This window comes from Pezoporus wallicus, unplaced genomic scaffold (genome assembly GCF_028554395.1).
Source record: "Pezoporus wallicus isolate ANWC-B61680 ecotype Strahan unplaced genomic scaffold, APGP_CSIRO_Pwel_v1 scaffold_7392, whole genome shotgun sequence".
Taxonomy (NCBI): Eukaryota; Metazoa; Chordata; class Aves; order Psittaciformes; family Psittacidae; genus Pezoporus; species Pezoporus wallicus.
The window spans coordinates 3,051,840-3,066,287 of NW_026639923.1; the positions used below are offsets into that span (position 1 = coordinate 3,051,840).

General features: G+C 41.9%; 1 protein-coding gene across 2 annotated transcripts in view; it reads left to right on the forward strand.

The window, feature by feature from the left end:
- Positions 1–10,426, forward strand: part of PRKAR1B (protein kinase cAMP-dependent type I regulatory subunit beta) — a 101,264-nt gene extending 90,838 nt beyond the window's left edge. For both annotated transcript variants that reach the window (XM_057416799.1, XM_057416800.1), the window contains exons 10-11: positions 9,432–9,513; positions 9,932–10,426. In XM_057416799.1, coding sequence (XP_057272782.1) covers positions 9,432–9,513; positions 9,932–10,104 — 255 coding nt within the window. In that variant the 3' untranslated portion in view covers positions 10,105–10,426. The remainder of the gene's footprint in view (positions 1–9,431; positions 9,514–9,931) is intronic.
- Positions 10,427–14,448: the final 4,022 nt, after the last annotated feature.

The following is a 14,448-nucleotide window of genomic DNA, read 5'->3' on the forward strand; positions in this document are numbered from 1 at the left end:
TTTTCTCCTTGTTCAGAACAGCCTGGGATTTTTACTTGGTTAGTACTTGCTTTAAGGTATGGTTGATGCTTTGACTCTTCTGTCATTAGTCTTATCCAGTAGTTTCTTCCTACAGTGGAAGTCTGCAAAAGCAGAGAGGTAATGAAACACCTCTCTGTCAATAAGGAGAGCAGCACAGGCTGTTTACCCCTCAAGGTTTTCAGGATCCTTATAAGCTCTTTTGGCATTGAAGACCAAGCTCACAAGCCCTGATTCAAAGCACTTAGTCAATGTGACCAAGAATTTTATGGCCCAAGGCACATTAAATCTAAACTGAAATTAAAGGCATCTGCTCTCTCAGGAGCTAGGAGCTCTGTCCTCAGAAGTGCTTCTTTGTCTTTAAGCAAAAACACAGCAGTATAAACAAGTCCTGAAATATAGTGCTTTCTAACATGGTGGAAGAGGAAGGGGGAATTTCCTCATCGCTCTGGAGTTCATCCCTTTCTCTGGATCATGTTAAAATTGTCGCTTACTGTGATGGCTTTTGTCCTTCTTCCGTAAAGGCACCATTGAGATGACTGCAGGCTTGCTGAAAGTACATACCTTTTAGGGCTCATTCATCAGATGTGTAGCGTGGATTTTGTGGAGCATGCAAGGCTTTCCACAGTGTGCTCCAGGAAGAGGCATCTTTGAGTGCATGAGGTTTTTTCTTCTGAATTTCAGAATTTGGTCCATAAAATACACAAGATTCACCAACTGGAAGGACTTAGAGAGAGCTTTCCGTGGGGGATTTTCCTGATCTCTGTGATAAAACTCTCTTCTCTCCTTCCCCCTGTTTGCTCCAAGTTTTATGGCTCACACAGAAGCTGTTGCTCTGGCTGGCCACAGCTGCTTGCCCAGCCCTGGTCACAGCATTAGTTATGAGACTTCAGTGACGATGTCTGTCTCAGCCTTTTGCTTGGTCTGGTTATTTCAGCATCTACAGAATGTTTTCACAAAGAAGCAGATGGTGGTAGGAGTAATTGGGCCGTAAAACAACATTAACAGCTAAAACCGATTTTCACCAGAAAGGATTTTGTGGGCAGGGTGAGGGAGGTTCAGCACTGTTTTCTTGTTTTCTCTCCCATACATTCAACCCTGCCCCTGCTGTAGGTGTTAGCGCTCTGCAGTGTCTGCTTCCAGGAGATGAGCCCTGTCAGGTCAGTCACAAATATGAACAGTTGATGAATAACCCATTACAGAATCACTTTTATGTTGACTCAGTGGATGTTTCCTGGCTTCAGAGAGAGTCAAGATAATGGCTAGCTTTGTAGAAAGAAAGAATCTCTAAAATGCAACATTTTTTTTTCCCTTTGTGACTTTTATTGCTTTGTAGGCTGACATGTCTGAGGGAGGAAAGCAGTGCCTTGTTGCCAATAATCCAGAGTGCTTGGCACAGACGGTCTTTAAAATTTGGCACCGGGATGAATATTAATTCAGTTGTTTTCCCACAGAAGCCTCTGATTAGTCAAGGCCAAGTATCACTGAGATGATTCACTAAAATCCAGCATCTGAGCCCACCTTTACTGGGTGGTTCGTTACCCCTGCGACAGGTGGACTGAATGTGTAAGAAAAGGGACAACTAAAATCCTAGAACAGAGGTAAAGATAAAAATGCGAAGGGACCCCAAAGGCTGGGCTGTGGTGCAACTGCTTCTCAGCTTTCTGGGCATGGAGCCAGGACAATTAGCCAAGGAGGATCACACCCCAGGCAAGGGGCTCCTCCCAGGGCTCAGAGATGGTATCCGTATCCCTCTGTCACCATCCCCTGGCTCCCAGTCTTCCCAGTCCCAGTTGGCAGCTAGTGGAATGGAAGACAAGAATGGGACTCCAGTACCACTGAGGCTGGGAAGCACAAAGGCCACTGTGGTGTCCCTCCATCTGATGATGGGGGATGGTGATGATGGTTAACGAAGTCCTGAGTTCCCCCCTCAACGTGGATATAGGTTAGACATAAGGAGGAAGTTCTTTACTGTGAGGGTGGTGAGATACTGGCACAGGTTGCCCAAGGAAGTTGTGAATGTTTCATCCCTGGAAGTGTTCAAGGCCAGGTTGGACAGACCTTTGGGTGTCATGGTCTAGTGTGAGGTGTCCCTGCCCATGGCAGGGGGGTTGGAAGTGGATAATCTTAAGGTCCTTTCCAACCCAAACCATTCTGTGATTCTGTGGTTCTATACACCCTTATTGGATGCCTGCGTGAGCTCTGCAGCTGTGGCTCAAGGGCAACATTCTGAAGTCAAAAGACTATAAAACTTAATGTTTTGATTCTGAAAAGCCTTTCATCAGAAAAGACCTAACAACAACAACAAAAGTCCCTTTTTTTTTTTTTTTTTTAATTCTCTGGGCAAAACCCTCTTTATTTTGCCTAAGTACTGTGGGGGTCTCCATGCATGAAGCAAATTGCAGTTGGTGCAGTGTATTCTGCTTCTTTTGGCTGTTCACTGTGTTTACTGGTCTCTCTCTGCCTGAATCTTGTCTTCTTGCATCTAATACCCAGATTTCTTTTACTTCAAGGGGAATACACAGCTACAGCATAGGTTTAATGTAGTCTGTATCAAAGGAACGCTGAAAGGGAAAATTGTCGAGATACTGCAGTAGGAGGATGAACAAAACTGCTGAAAAGGTCTTCCCATGTCAAACATCTATGATTCTAAATACTGAATGATCAAGACAAAGGCGTTTCCTGGTGATTAATGATGGGCTGGGTGTAGTCATGTCTGGGCCTTAACCCTGGCCTCCCCTATATCCCTAGGAAATGCCCTGTGGCTCAGTTGTTTCTGCTGTTTTAAGCTACACTTGGTTTATGATTGATAGTGATTTTAAAAGTACCTTTATGTTTGTGGCTATTTTGGTGACAGCTCTAGACGGCTTTGTTCCTCTTGAGTCTGGATATTATTCCTAAACTGATATAAATGTGCCTAAATAGCAGAAGCGGTGAAAGTTTAGACATACATACCGTAGTGTTACTCAGGTGTGATACAGCTGGTACGCACAGCAAACTGCAGATTGTTTGATATCATGTGTGTAGAGGTAATGTATAGGATCCGTGCCAGCTGGTTAGTGACATTTGCTTTACACCTTTGCTAGATTGCAGTGTTGTTGAGAATTGTAGCCAGTAAGATTATGATGCATTAATATTACAATGACAATGTAATGATAATTATATGTATTGACACAGTGATTGTTGCACTGTAAAGGCACTTTTTGCAGCTCTGCTCTCTCCCAAGGAGATTGTATGGGACTAGTGTTGCCTTTTGAGCTCATTTGACCTTGTCTTATTAATCCTAATGATACTTCAAACGTCCTGGCTTTCTGAAAATCCACTGCAGTCAGTGGCACTCAAGATTTCTAGAGCCATGCCCAAATTAAAAAAGCTGAATGTGTAAAATGTTGTATATTTGCTTCCAGAAGCTCTCAGTAGCTCATTTGCTTGGGCATTGTCTCACACTGTAATCTGTAGTGAACCCTAAGGGATGCAGAAAAGAACTCACTTGCTAGAGATAAGCAAACCAAACAATCACCACTTTTTCAGCTGGGTGCAAACCTGAGGTCTATTCTTGCAGCCCTTTCCCATTCACCAGCCATTACAAGAGGTACATCATACATAATAGTCCTAAAAGTAAAGTTTGCCAAGCTGGACCAAAGTTGAGGTGTCACATCAGGCAACCAAACTGATTTAAATGATTATTTTTTCAAGGTGGAAGGTGAAACATCAGCTGACAGATCTTAGCAGGTCTCGCAGATTCACCAGGCAATCTCTGTTTCTAGGAGTTTAGTAGCATTGGGAGCTGTAGGTTTTGACTCTCCTTAAGGTAATGATTTGGAGGTGCTCTATGAATAATTTAGTTGCATGTATGAACCAATAAGCAGGTAAATGTGATTAAATAAGGTGTAACTTATTATGGTTGCAACTTCAGTAGTGTAAGAACATTGCCCAGACAGTGTCTGTAGATAGGTAAGTGGCATATTTTATTAGCTGTATCTGGAGAAATAGGCAACATGAAGAAAGGCATGTGTGCCAAAAGGCTCTTCTCCCTTTTATAGCTATGCTTGTTGGTTTAACAAAAGATATTACTTCCACAAACCTCATCTTGACTGCAATTAAATAAAATACTCCCAGCATCATACTGTGTGAAAGATCCTTTAATTCATTTCAGATCTCCTGTAGCTTCTATCCAGCCCCATCTGCTTCGCTGTGTGAACAAGAGACTTTTATACCACTTCACAGCCTCTTAGTTCATCTTTTGTAGTAACTTTTGCAAAGATTTAATAGGGACATATAATGAGGGTTTGTGTGACTTCGGAGTGAGGGGAAACTTATCTTTTGAATGTGTGAATTATAGAGTGTGCAGATTAACAAAGTGAGAAAGAGCAAAGGTATGTTCATAATAGCAATTGACAGAGTTAATAGCAATAGCAGATGGATCGGCCTGACCTTTTCCATCTCTAATTCTATAGACTGCACTGCTCTTTTCTAGTGGATGGAGAAGAGAAAAATAAAATAGGTTAGGAAAACTTTCTAAGCTCAAAACTAGGATAAGTGTAACATTTTGAGGGCATGGGAAAAAAACACCGTCTTCTGTGCTTTTCTTTAAAAAAAGAGTAAGTAAAAATATGAAATAAAAATGGAAATAGAAATAGTAACTTCCTGTTTAGGAAAATGAAAATTCTTTTCTTTAAAAAGTAGAAATTTATTCTGTATACTTAGTGTATCAAAAGGACATAGACATGGACGTTGCATACACTCACCGTAGAAAAAATAGTCTTCAATTTCAGTAATGATAAATTTGTACTTTATTACAGATGGAGCGTTACTGTATTTTTTATTGATTGCTAAAATGGGAGGTTAGAGCAGCAAAACCAAAACATCAACAAGACTGACTTTTAAACCAGAAAGTTTCTGAACAGTGCTGAATTTCCATTCCCACCCCCTGCCTTTGGTGAAGGACCACACTGCACAGTCTGTCCCACCCAGAGGTGTCCACTGCATGATCTTGTCTGATCCACTGAGCTGGAATAGAGTTAAAAATAGAGGATTTCAGTTTTTAGCATCAAAAACATTTGCCTTTTGTAGCCAGGCTACTTAGGCCAACTGCTGGCTATAGAATTCCTACTTAGATATGAAAATAGGGCTCCTGAAGCAGCTAGTGCGTATAAGTACATGCAGGGTAGGGCATGGGAATTTCAGTGTTGATCCAGATGGGTCACTGTCTTTATGCTGTAGGATGTGTCACTCATTTGGATGGTCTGATAGCTTAAAAGTGAAACTCATTACTTTGGAGAGGATGGGAGCTCATGGATTATAAACTTTAATTTATTTTGTATATCTTAAATTATCGTGCTGTACCTGAGCCATAAATTTTTACAAAACAAACTACTAATGCATTTGAAAGAGTCAAGTAAATACTTAGCACGGCCAAAAGAGCAGTGATATCGAGGGAGTGAGCAGGTGCGTGGGGTGAGGATGGCAGAGGTGCTGATGGCACATTGCTTTTGGAACTGCTGCTCTTGTTGTTTTTGCAATAAGATGCCTGTGTTTACTTGGAGAAGAGGAGAGAAGGTTAATGATATCAGTTCCTGGGAATACAGGCGCTCCTCAGTGACTGAAAGGGAATATTCCTGGATCCACCAAAGATCATAATTTCAGTCCCAAGTGTCTGCTAGCAAAAGACATGCCTGTCTGCTTTCAGTTTAATATTATCACAAAGTGCTGATTTATTGAATGGTGGTGTCAAACTTCTCAACAGTCTTTGAGCCTGTGCTCTGTAGGCTTTGCTTGCTGGTGTAGGAGCCTGAAACGGCCATCAGTGTACAAGACAGCATTTTAAATTGAGCAGCACTAAATAGCCTGATCCTGCAAACCTAGGATCCTGCAATTTATTTCAGAGAGAATGATCTTGCCAAGTTTTGTGTGCCATTTAAGGGGAAATCTTTCCCACTGAGACCAAACGCTTTTGGGAGTGAGAGTGATAAACCCCTTGAATCCTTGCCAGATAATGCCCGTACCTCCTGGGACAGAGCTCAGGAGATTTGTTCAGTCCTATCATTTAGAAGAGCTAAGTTTTGTGAAAGCACAAGAAGGATAAAAAGCTCAAAAACTGTGTTGAAAAGATTTGACAAGTAAAGTAAAATGAAATACAACCATGAAACCTGTGATGGGAGTCAGGATAGGAGCCAGCACTGAGTTTATTCAGTATGACAACTTCATTAGGTATATAGATAATAAAGGATTGTTCTGTATTATTTTTTCCCTGGTTACACTGGTTGTCTGCAATTGGTCTCTTCCTCTAATACAATTAGAATAGTGTTGATTCCAGAGATAACACACAGAAAGTGAAGGTGATACAGATAGATAATTATAAATATATCTTCTTTGTTTCATGGTGTGAGCAGTCTTCCCGTGAAGGTCACTCTGACAATGCTCAGGATGCACTTGTGGAGCTGATGGCTGGTGCAACATGAGGCCAGGCAGTGTAATCAGATCTTACATCTGGGTGCTCACTGTCAGGCTTTCAGGAAACTTCTTTTGCTCTGTGATAGACCTGTTCTCACTGGGCAATGGGAGAAACCTATGTGACTGTTAAAACAAGAATGGAAAAATATGTATCTGGAATATGCATTGCTTTATCCTGCCAAGCCCAGTGTTTATTGTGGAGGCCAGACACATCTGTCCTCCAACAGATATCATGGTGTTTCTTGGATTAAAAAGGCCGACTGTAGAAGAACAGTAGAAGAAATTGCTTCGGAAGACTGACTTATTAGAGTCCTATATCAAATGGATCCTGTCAAAGAAATATTAGCCACAATAAAAGCTGACACGTGGGGAGATGAAAGCAATATTCCTTGATACTGTGATTAACTTCATGGCAATGTGCTCAAGGTGGGCGGTGGGGAATTGAGTCCTTTCTTCGTTTGACCTGGGCAGTCAATATGATTACTTTGGGGATATTCTTTTTTTGTTTTATGTAATAAACCATCTGTAATAAACTCTTAAAAAAATAGTTTTGAGAAAGAGACGGGAGACATGGATTGCAAACAGCTATTTGGGTCAAGGGGTTAGGTTTTTGCCAGGCTCCAGATGAGACAGAGAGGAGGACAGGGGCTGGAAGTGATTCTGAAGCTGAATCCATCCAACAGTAGCAAGGTAGGGAGCTGCACCTGATCGGACATTTGGCAAGAGCAAGGTTGATATGTGCATTATTCCCTTTATGGGGTATTTTTGAGAATGCTGCATATGAATGTGTGTTTGTTCTGAAAGCTTGCAGTAAGTGTGAATAAGAAACCTCATTACACTGTCTTTGTATCTTCATGCCTTTGCAGATTTACTGGAAGATCTTGGAAAACAGCAGCTTTGGCGGGACAATTTAGTTGTATCAAGGATAAGGAATTCTTGCTGGAAGCTTGACAGGAGAAATAAGATTTGCCTTTTCATTTCTATAGCACATAAATTAATCTAGAGAGTAGCTCAGCTATTTGTAAAGTATATGGGCTTAAAAATAACCTTGTTATGAAATAGGACATGATGCAATACAATGGTATTACAGTAGTTTAGTTGTGCTTGTTTAGAAGAAAGCAAATTATGAACATTTGCTACATAATAGTGGATATTCTACCGCTTTTGGTTATTCCTGGGCTTCCAGGTCCTAGAAGAGCAAAAGCTAGACCTTAAGCACTCTTACATTGTTGTTCAGATTTGCAATTCAGAGACGATATTTGGGATACTATAGGGTGTATTTAAACACAGTGCAAAGGTGAAGGGCTGGTTCTGCAGAGCACTGAGTGCCTTTTAACTGCATTGAAGCCCAGGTGTTTCAGGCTGCTCAGTGTCTCCTCAGGCTCCCTCCCATACCCAGAGGCGCACAGGTTTCTTTTGGTGGAAGGAAGCTGCAGGATGTTTGCAGCCAGTGAATCTGCAGTGGATACTTTGCACTGGAGGGAGGTTTGTGATGTTTTCCAATAAGTGGACTCAATCTTCCTAGCATTACTAGCACATTACTGTGTCTTCTCTTCTTTCCTATCCTGGCTGGGGCACGATCAGCCCTCAAGTATTACTTTCCAAACTGAAAATCTTCAAAGCCATCAAAACATCAGTGCTCTCCAACTGCACTGTCAAAAAATGGATGTCCAGTCTATTTAAAGACCATGGCTTTTAAAAATATTTTTAATTTCATTAAAATATATTAATGTTTTGCCTTTCCTTATGCTTTTGGACTCAGAAGATAAATGATTTTTTTCCAGAGAAGCAGATAACTTCTCTATTCCTCTACAAAAGCTTTATGCCACAATAATTTAAGATTTCCTCCAGGTTAGAATACTTCTGCATGTAAAACTTCTTTGAAGGTTTAAATAGACTGTAACTGAGTTTTGACATGTATTAGCATGTGTCAAGTACAGCAGTTATTAAGGGTAGTGGAGACAAGACACATTCCATCTCTCCAGCGACTGACTCGCAGGTGTCCATATCACTACAGGCCACAAGTGGGCAAAGCCACTAAAAAAATAACCACCTTTTGTTGCAACAAGCATTAAAAACTCCCTTTGCCAGTCATTTCAGCAGCATATCCATTAATGATCCAGTGAGGAATAAACTCTAGTTGCTGTCTTACAAAATCATGTCCCAAGGTTGTGACTGGGAAAATTGCCTTTTTTATTCCTTTTGATGTAAATCTTTTCTGTGCCTCTCGTAAGGTGCTGTGTCCACCCAGAACATATTTTTCAAGTGTATTCAAGCATATATTTGCACAGCATGGTGGGCATTAATTAAACAGGAGTTACTGAGGTCTGACCTGTTCCTCTTCTGAGTGAGCTGAATTTGTCTGCATCCAAAGAGTTTGTAAGAGAGAGATCATTTGCAGTACTGACAGATTATTATTTTTTTTTTTTTATGCTTTAATTGCTTTCATTGATTTACAAGGAACTAACTGAAATTGTCATCTCCCATAGCAGAATTAATGGAGTTCAGCCTAGAGAAGAGAAGGCTGCGTGGAGACATCATAGCAGCCTTCCAGTATCTGAAGGGTGCCTACAAGGATGCTGGAGAGGGACTCTTCATCAGAGATTGTAGTGATAGGACAAGGAGTAATGGGTTCACACTTCAACAGGGGAAGTTCAGGTTAGATATAAGGAAGAAGTTCTTTACTGTGAGGGTGGTGAGGCACTGGAACAGGTTGCCCAGAGAAGTGTTGAATGCTCCATCCCTGGCAGTGTTCAAGGCCAGGTTGAACAGAGCCTTGGGTGACATGGTCTAGGGTGAGGAGACCCTGCCCTTGGCAGGGAGTTTGGAACTGGGTGAACTTTAAGGTCCTTTCCTACCCTAACTATACTATGATTCTATGAGTGTGACATGCAAAAGGAAATCCTCAGGACTCAATGCTTTTTAAAGCATAGCAACTGACCCTGCACTTCTCTCCCCAGGGCACAGCTTCTGTTCTGCAGCGCAGGTCTGACAACGAGGAGTATGTGGAAGTGGGAAGACTTGGTCCATCAGATTATTTTGGTAAGAAAATTCAGCTCACGTATGGTTCAGAAAGACAGGCACGTGGAGTTACATCAAGTAGTCATTGTCCTAATTAATGTTCTACTCTTTCACACGAGAGGGGTTATGTGTAGGTCAGCCACTGCTCTCAGCTATACTGAGAGATAGCAGCGGAGCTGAAACTCTTCCTTGGTTTACACCAGTGCAGCTGACAGGAGGCAGATCCAGAACCAGCAAAGCAGTCTGAAAGCGTTTGTTTTCAGAGGCATTTTACATGCATGCATTATGCATGTGTGATGCACTTGTACTGTCAACAGAATTATGTAGAGTGTCTATCATTAGATACATACAGGGAGATGTTCTACAAATAAAGCAACTGAATATGCACCCACCAAAAGAGTCACAGAGCATGTGACAGTGTATTTATCCCTGTTTCCAGGTGAGATAGCGTTACTGCTCAATCGGCCCCGGGCTGCTACGGTGGTGGCACGTGGACCCCTGAAGTGTGTAAAGCTGGACCGGCCCCGCTTCGAACGAGTGCTCGGTCCTTGCTCCGAAATCCTCAAGAGAAACATTCAGAGATACAACAGTTTCATTTCTCTCACCGTCTAAATGATTCCTTCTGGAAAGCTGCCTCTGTGTGACCTTGTGCACTGCAGTTTGCTCTGTGCAGCTCCATAGCTTTATGAGGAAAAAGATTAAAAGTGTGCATTTTACACGTATTTTTTCTGTTCATGTCACGTAGTGGATGTCAGTTCAAATCTCATGTATCATGTAAGTAGGAAGACAACTGTTTGGATAAGACTAGCTTTGGAAGATTAGGCTCTTGGCTTGCAGGCAAGATTTTTACCTGTTGTTGTATCATGTAGCTTGAAACTGTGTTTTTAACTATTTAAAATACGTATGAATTTCTATTTCCTTCATTATCTTTAAAGTTGGTTCTTATTCACCTTTTGTCAAGCTTCTTTCATCAAGAGATGTCCCTCTGCCTGTCACTTTTAAAAGACTTTTCACTGGTTCTGGACTGGAGGTTTCTAAAATCCCATAGGGTGAGTGGCAGTGGCATAGTTTAAGAGGGAAGGTTGGAGGAAGGTTTTGATCATTCCAGCAAGCCAGGGAAAAAAGAGAGCTTTTGAGAAATTTTGTTTGTGGCTTAGATACAGGGGCCATATTCCTCCATGTTACAAGCCCTTTCAGTCTGCTTTGTAGGATATGCTAAACCAAACAGCCTGCTCCAGTCTTCCGGGTGAAGAGGTCAGGGGACAATGGTTTCTAAGAATTCAGCTGAAGCCTTTAGGACCCAAGTTATTTGCCCTCAGATCTTTTCAAATGAGGGTTTGCATTAGCTCCCTTAAAAGTCCAGCAGGAACATCCTTGCTGAATTAAGTGGGCTTCAAAACGTATTTATCTGAAGCAGTATCCTCAACCACTTCTCTGAATATTGTATGTAATGCTGAAGAGATGGTGCCAGGTGCACCTCAGAGGCAACAACAACAGTTTGTTTTTAACAAGGTCCACTTAATTAAATTTAAATGCTTTTCATTAGTATATGACTGAATTTTAGAGGACTTTTAAGGATTTTCTGAAAGCCAACTACATGCTTCAGAATTGCTGCGTCTCCTCCAAAAGACATTGCAAAACCAAAAGCACCAGGATCTTGCAAGAAGCTCCTAGAGCCCAGGTCCCTGCAGGCGTGGGCAGCCTTGCTAGTGGTTGCTGCTGCCATGCCTAGGCATAGGTCTCCTCTTGGATGGAGCCTTTTGCAGATCCAGACCTTCCTGCGCTGTGCAGCCCTCAAAGGTGACAGCATCTAGATGATTCTTTGTGAAGCTATTCCCTTGAAGGAAAAGTTGTCTTTGGTAACAGCAGCAAAGCTCTGCATCTCAGCTACTCTAAATAGCACTGCCTGCATCTCAGTTGTGGCAAAACTCTTGTTTCTTCTTTAGGGTAACATTTGAGTAAATACAAACTTTATGTGTCTTGTACATGCCAAAGGTTATGCAATGAAATAAGGCAGCAGTCTCCCTTTTAGAACTAGAGGTGTTAGTGAAGACCATGGCTAAAACTACTGACATGCAATGTGCTTTCTTCTTTAGAATTAACAAAAACTAACTTGGGACTTTCCTACCGAGTCCCACTCAGAGGGCCCAATGCTCCAGTAGCTGTAACCACAGAGGTCGTTACAGACCAAACTGCTTCTCGGCTTCACACGCCTCTCATCACTTCAAGGTGCTTAATTTATTTCAGCATATTTTCAGAGGGCCTGTCAGTGTATATTCGTTGCTACTATTTATTATGATTCTGTTGTGCTTCTTGCACTTGTTACCAGATATGACCATTCACATTTTTCAGCCTTGCAATTTTTATCACGTACATTTCTGTAGGCAGACCCCCATTCTATATATAGAGAGATAAATGTTTGTGTTTGCAAAACTTTTGATTTGCTTCACTGTTTTTGTATTCTCTTGTGCAATTTTTAAAAGAAGTATTTTTTAAAGGCTACCAGTCACTCATGGATGTTCTTTTACCTATTGCATTTCTGTTGTATTGGTAAAAAATGGTGAGTGTTTTGCATAACATGCAAGATACATTTCTTGTTAAAACACCAAGTATTAGCCTCGCTGTTTAGAAGTTACTCAAGCACACACACACACACACCAGATCCTTTGCTTTAAACCTTTACAGCTCATGGAAAATAACGTTTGAATTATGGTTCTGTTATAAGTAATTTCAAGAGGAGTGTAACCATTTAACACCAGGGTTCCTATGCTGTAAGTGGAACAAAATGATATTCAATGACATTTTAAAGATAATTGTAATATTTGCAGTGGATGATGGGACAGGATTATGGTATGAATAAAATTCTTCTACATTATGTGCGGCCGTTGTGCGTTTATGAATAATAAGGTCTGTATGAATAGATGTTCTAGTTAAAATCTGCATATCATAAAAAGTTTGAACTCTACTGAAAATAATCAGATGCAAAGGGACAAAAAATAGACCAAGAGTCCCTATGCAATACATAGTAATGGAAACCAAACTGGTTTTCCGGAGGATTAATAATCTTCTGTTTAAATGTAACCATATATGTCTTTATAAAGAAACAGGGATTCAGGGTGTCTCCTGGACCTTCATGTTGTTGTTTGGATGCCAGTTTAGGCAGGTGTTGAAGCACATGTGGAACATGAAGTATGTGAGCTGGTTGTAGGACTCCTGCGTAGAGCTTCGAAGCCCCCAGGGCTGCTGCTGAGACTGTTGTAGAGCTAGCAGGAAGAACAAATACAAATACTGCTCCTTTTCCCCCCGTGTCAAAGTCCACGTTCAGGGCTGCTGGACTCCATGCAGCTTCTTCAGCTTGTTCAGCCTGGAGAAGAGAAGGCTCCAGGGAGACCTTAGAGCAGCTTCCAGTGCCTGAAGGGGCTGACAACTAATCTGGAGAGGGGCTTTTTACAAGGGGATGTAGTGACAGGACAAGTGGGAATGGCTTTAAATTGACAGAAGGAAGATTTAAATTCTTCGGAAGAAATTCTTCACTGTGAGGGTGCTAAGACGCTGGCACAGGGTGCCCAGAGAAGTTGTGGCTGCCCCATCCCTGGCAGTGCTCAAGGCCAGGTTGGACAGGGCTTGGAGTAACCTGCTCTAGTGGAAGATGTCCCTACCTATGGCAGGGGCTGGAACTGGATGAGCTTTAAGGTGCCTTCCAACTCTCACCATTCTGTGATTCGATGATTCTCTGTGGTAGCCCCCACACAGGAATCCTGGGCGGCTCCTGGCATCCAAGGGCTGTCCAGCTTTCCATTTTTGGAGTGTGTTATTTTTCCCCCCTTTGCTATGATTCAGGAGGGAAGGACTCGTCTTCCCAGAGAATTACTCACATTATGTAGTAATCAAGTGACCACTCTGTCTGAGGTTCTTCCAGAAGGACGTTACCAGCCCACGCTCCCTAGGAAAGAGCATCTCACCACTCCTCATTGTCGTTCTTTTTTCGGTAGGTTTCGTGTCACAGCCATTTCAGGAGTCCCAGGACAAAAGAAAAGACTTTTTTTTAATAGAAACTAATTGTACCTCCAGGATTTTTACAAGGCCCATGTGGCTGACCAGGCTCTAGTGTGTTATCAGGTTACTGTCAGCTCTTCTAAGCATTCCCATTGCATTGTGGCAGTGGGTGCCTAAAGCTGTTGAGTCATATGAATCCTTGATCCTCAAGCACAGTGTGACACCGTGTTACATGTTCAGGTGTCGATGGAAAACGGGAGCTGTTGCAGAGAGCCAAGTCACCCCCGTGTGTGACAGTTTGTTCTTTGGCTGCTGGTTGTTTTTTCTTGCAGTATGTGGTCTTCAGAAGCAGTCACCACACGAAGGGTGACATTTCTGCTGTTGTAAAGGTTGCAGAAACTGTGTACATCACATTCGGTTTCAAGCCTTAAATAGTACATAAATCCTTTCACTGACCTGTATATGAAAGATCATGTTCGTTCTTCGCACACACTTCTGCGTAGCTGCCGAGAGAGAGAACATTTTCTTGTGCAGAGCCAAAACCATGACAATCTCCTTAAAGAGAGCCAGAGATCGCATTGCCTGCTGTTCACGGCAGTGCCACATGAACACAAACTGACTGCAACTGCAGTAGAGTCCCCAGAGACTGTTCCAAAAACCATTGCAGGTAAATGGGAGTTAGAGTAGGAAGACCGAGTAGCTGATGTTAATGACCTTAAGGTCCTTCCCAACACTAACTATTCTATGATTCTATGTTGCACCATTGATGTCCATGCTCATCACAGGGGTTGGACTAGATGACCTTTGAAGGTCCATTACAACACAAACTATTCTATGATACTATGACCCAATGATCACTAACCGTCTTAAAAGCTCACATTTGATATTTTGAAGACCAGCTCACCGTTTAGAGACTGAATTATCTACTCTGACATTCCCAGACATGGTTTTTTGATTTGT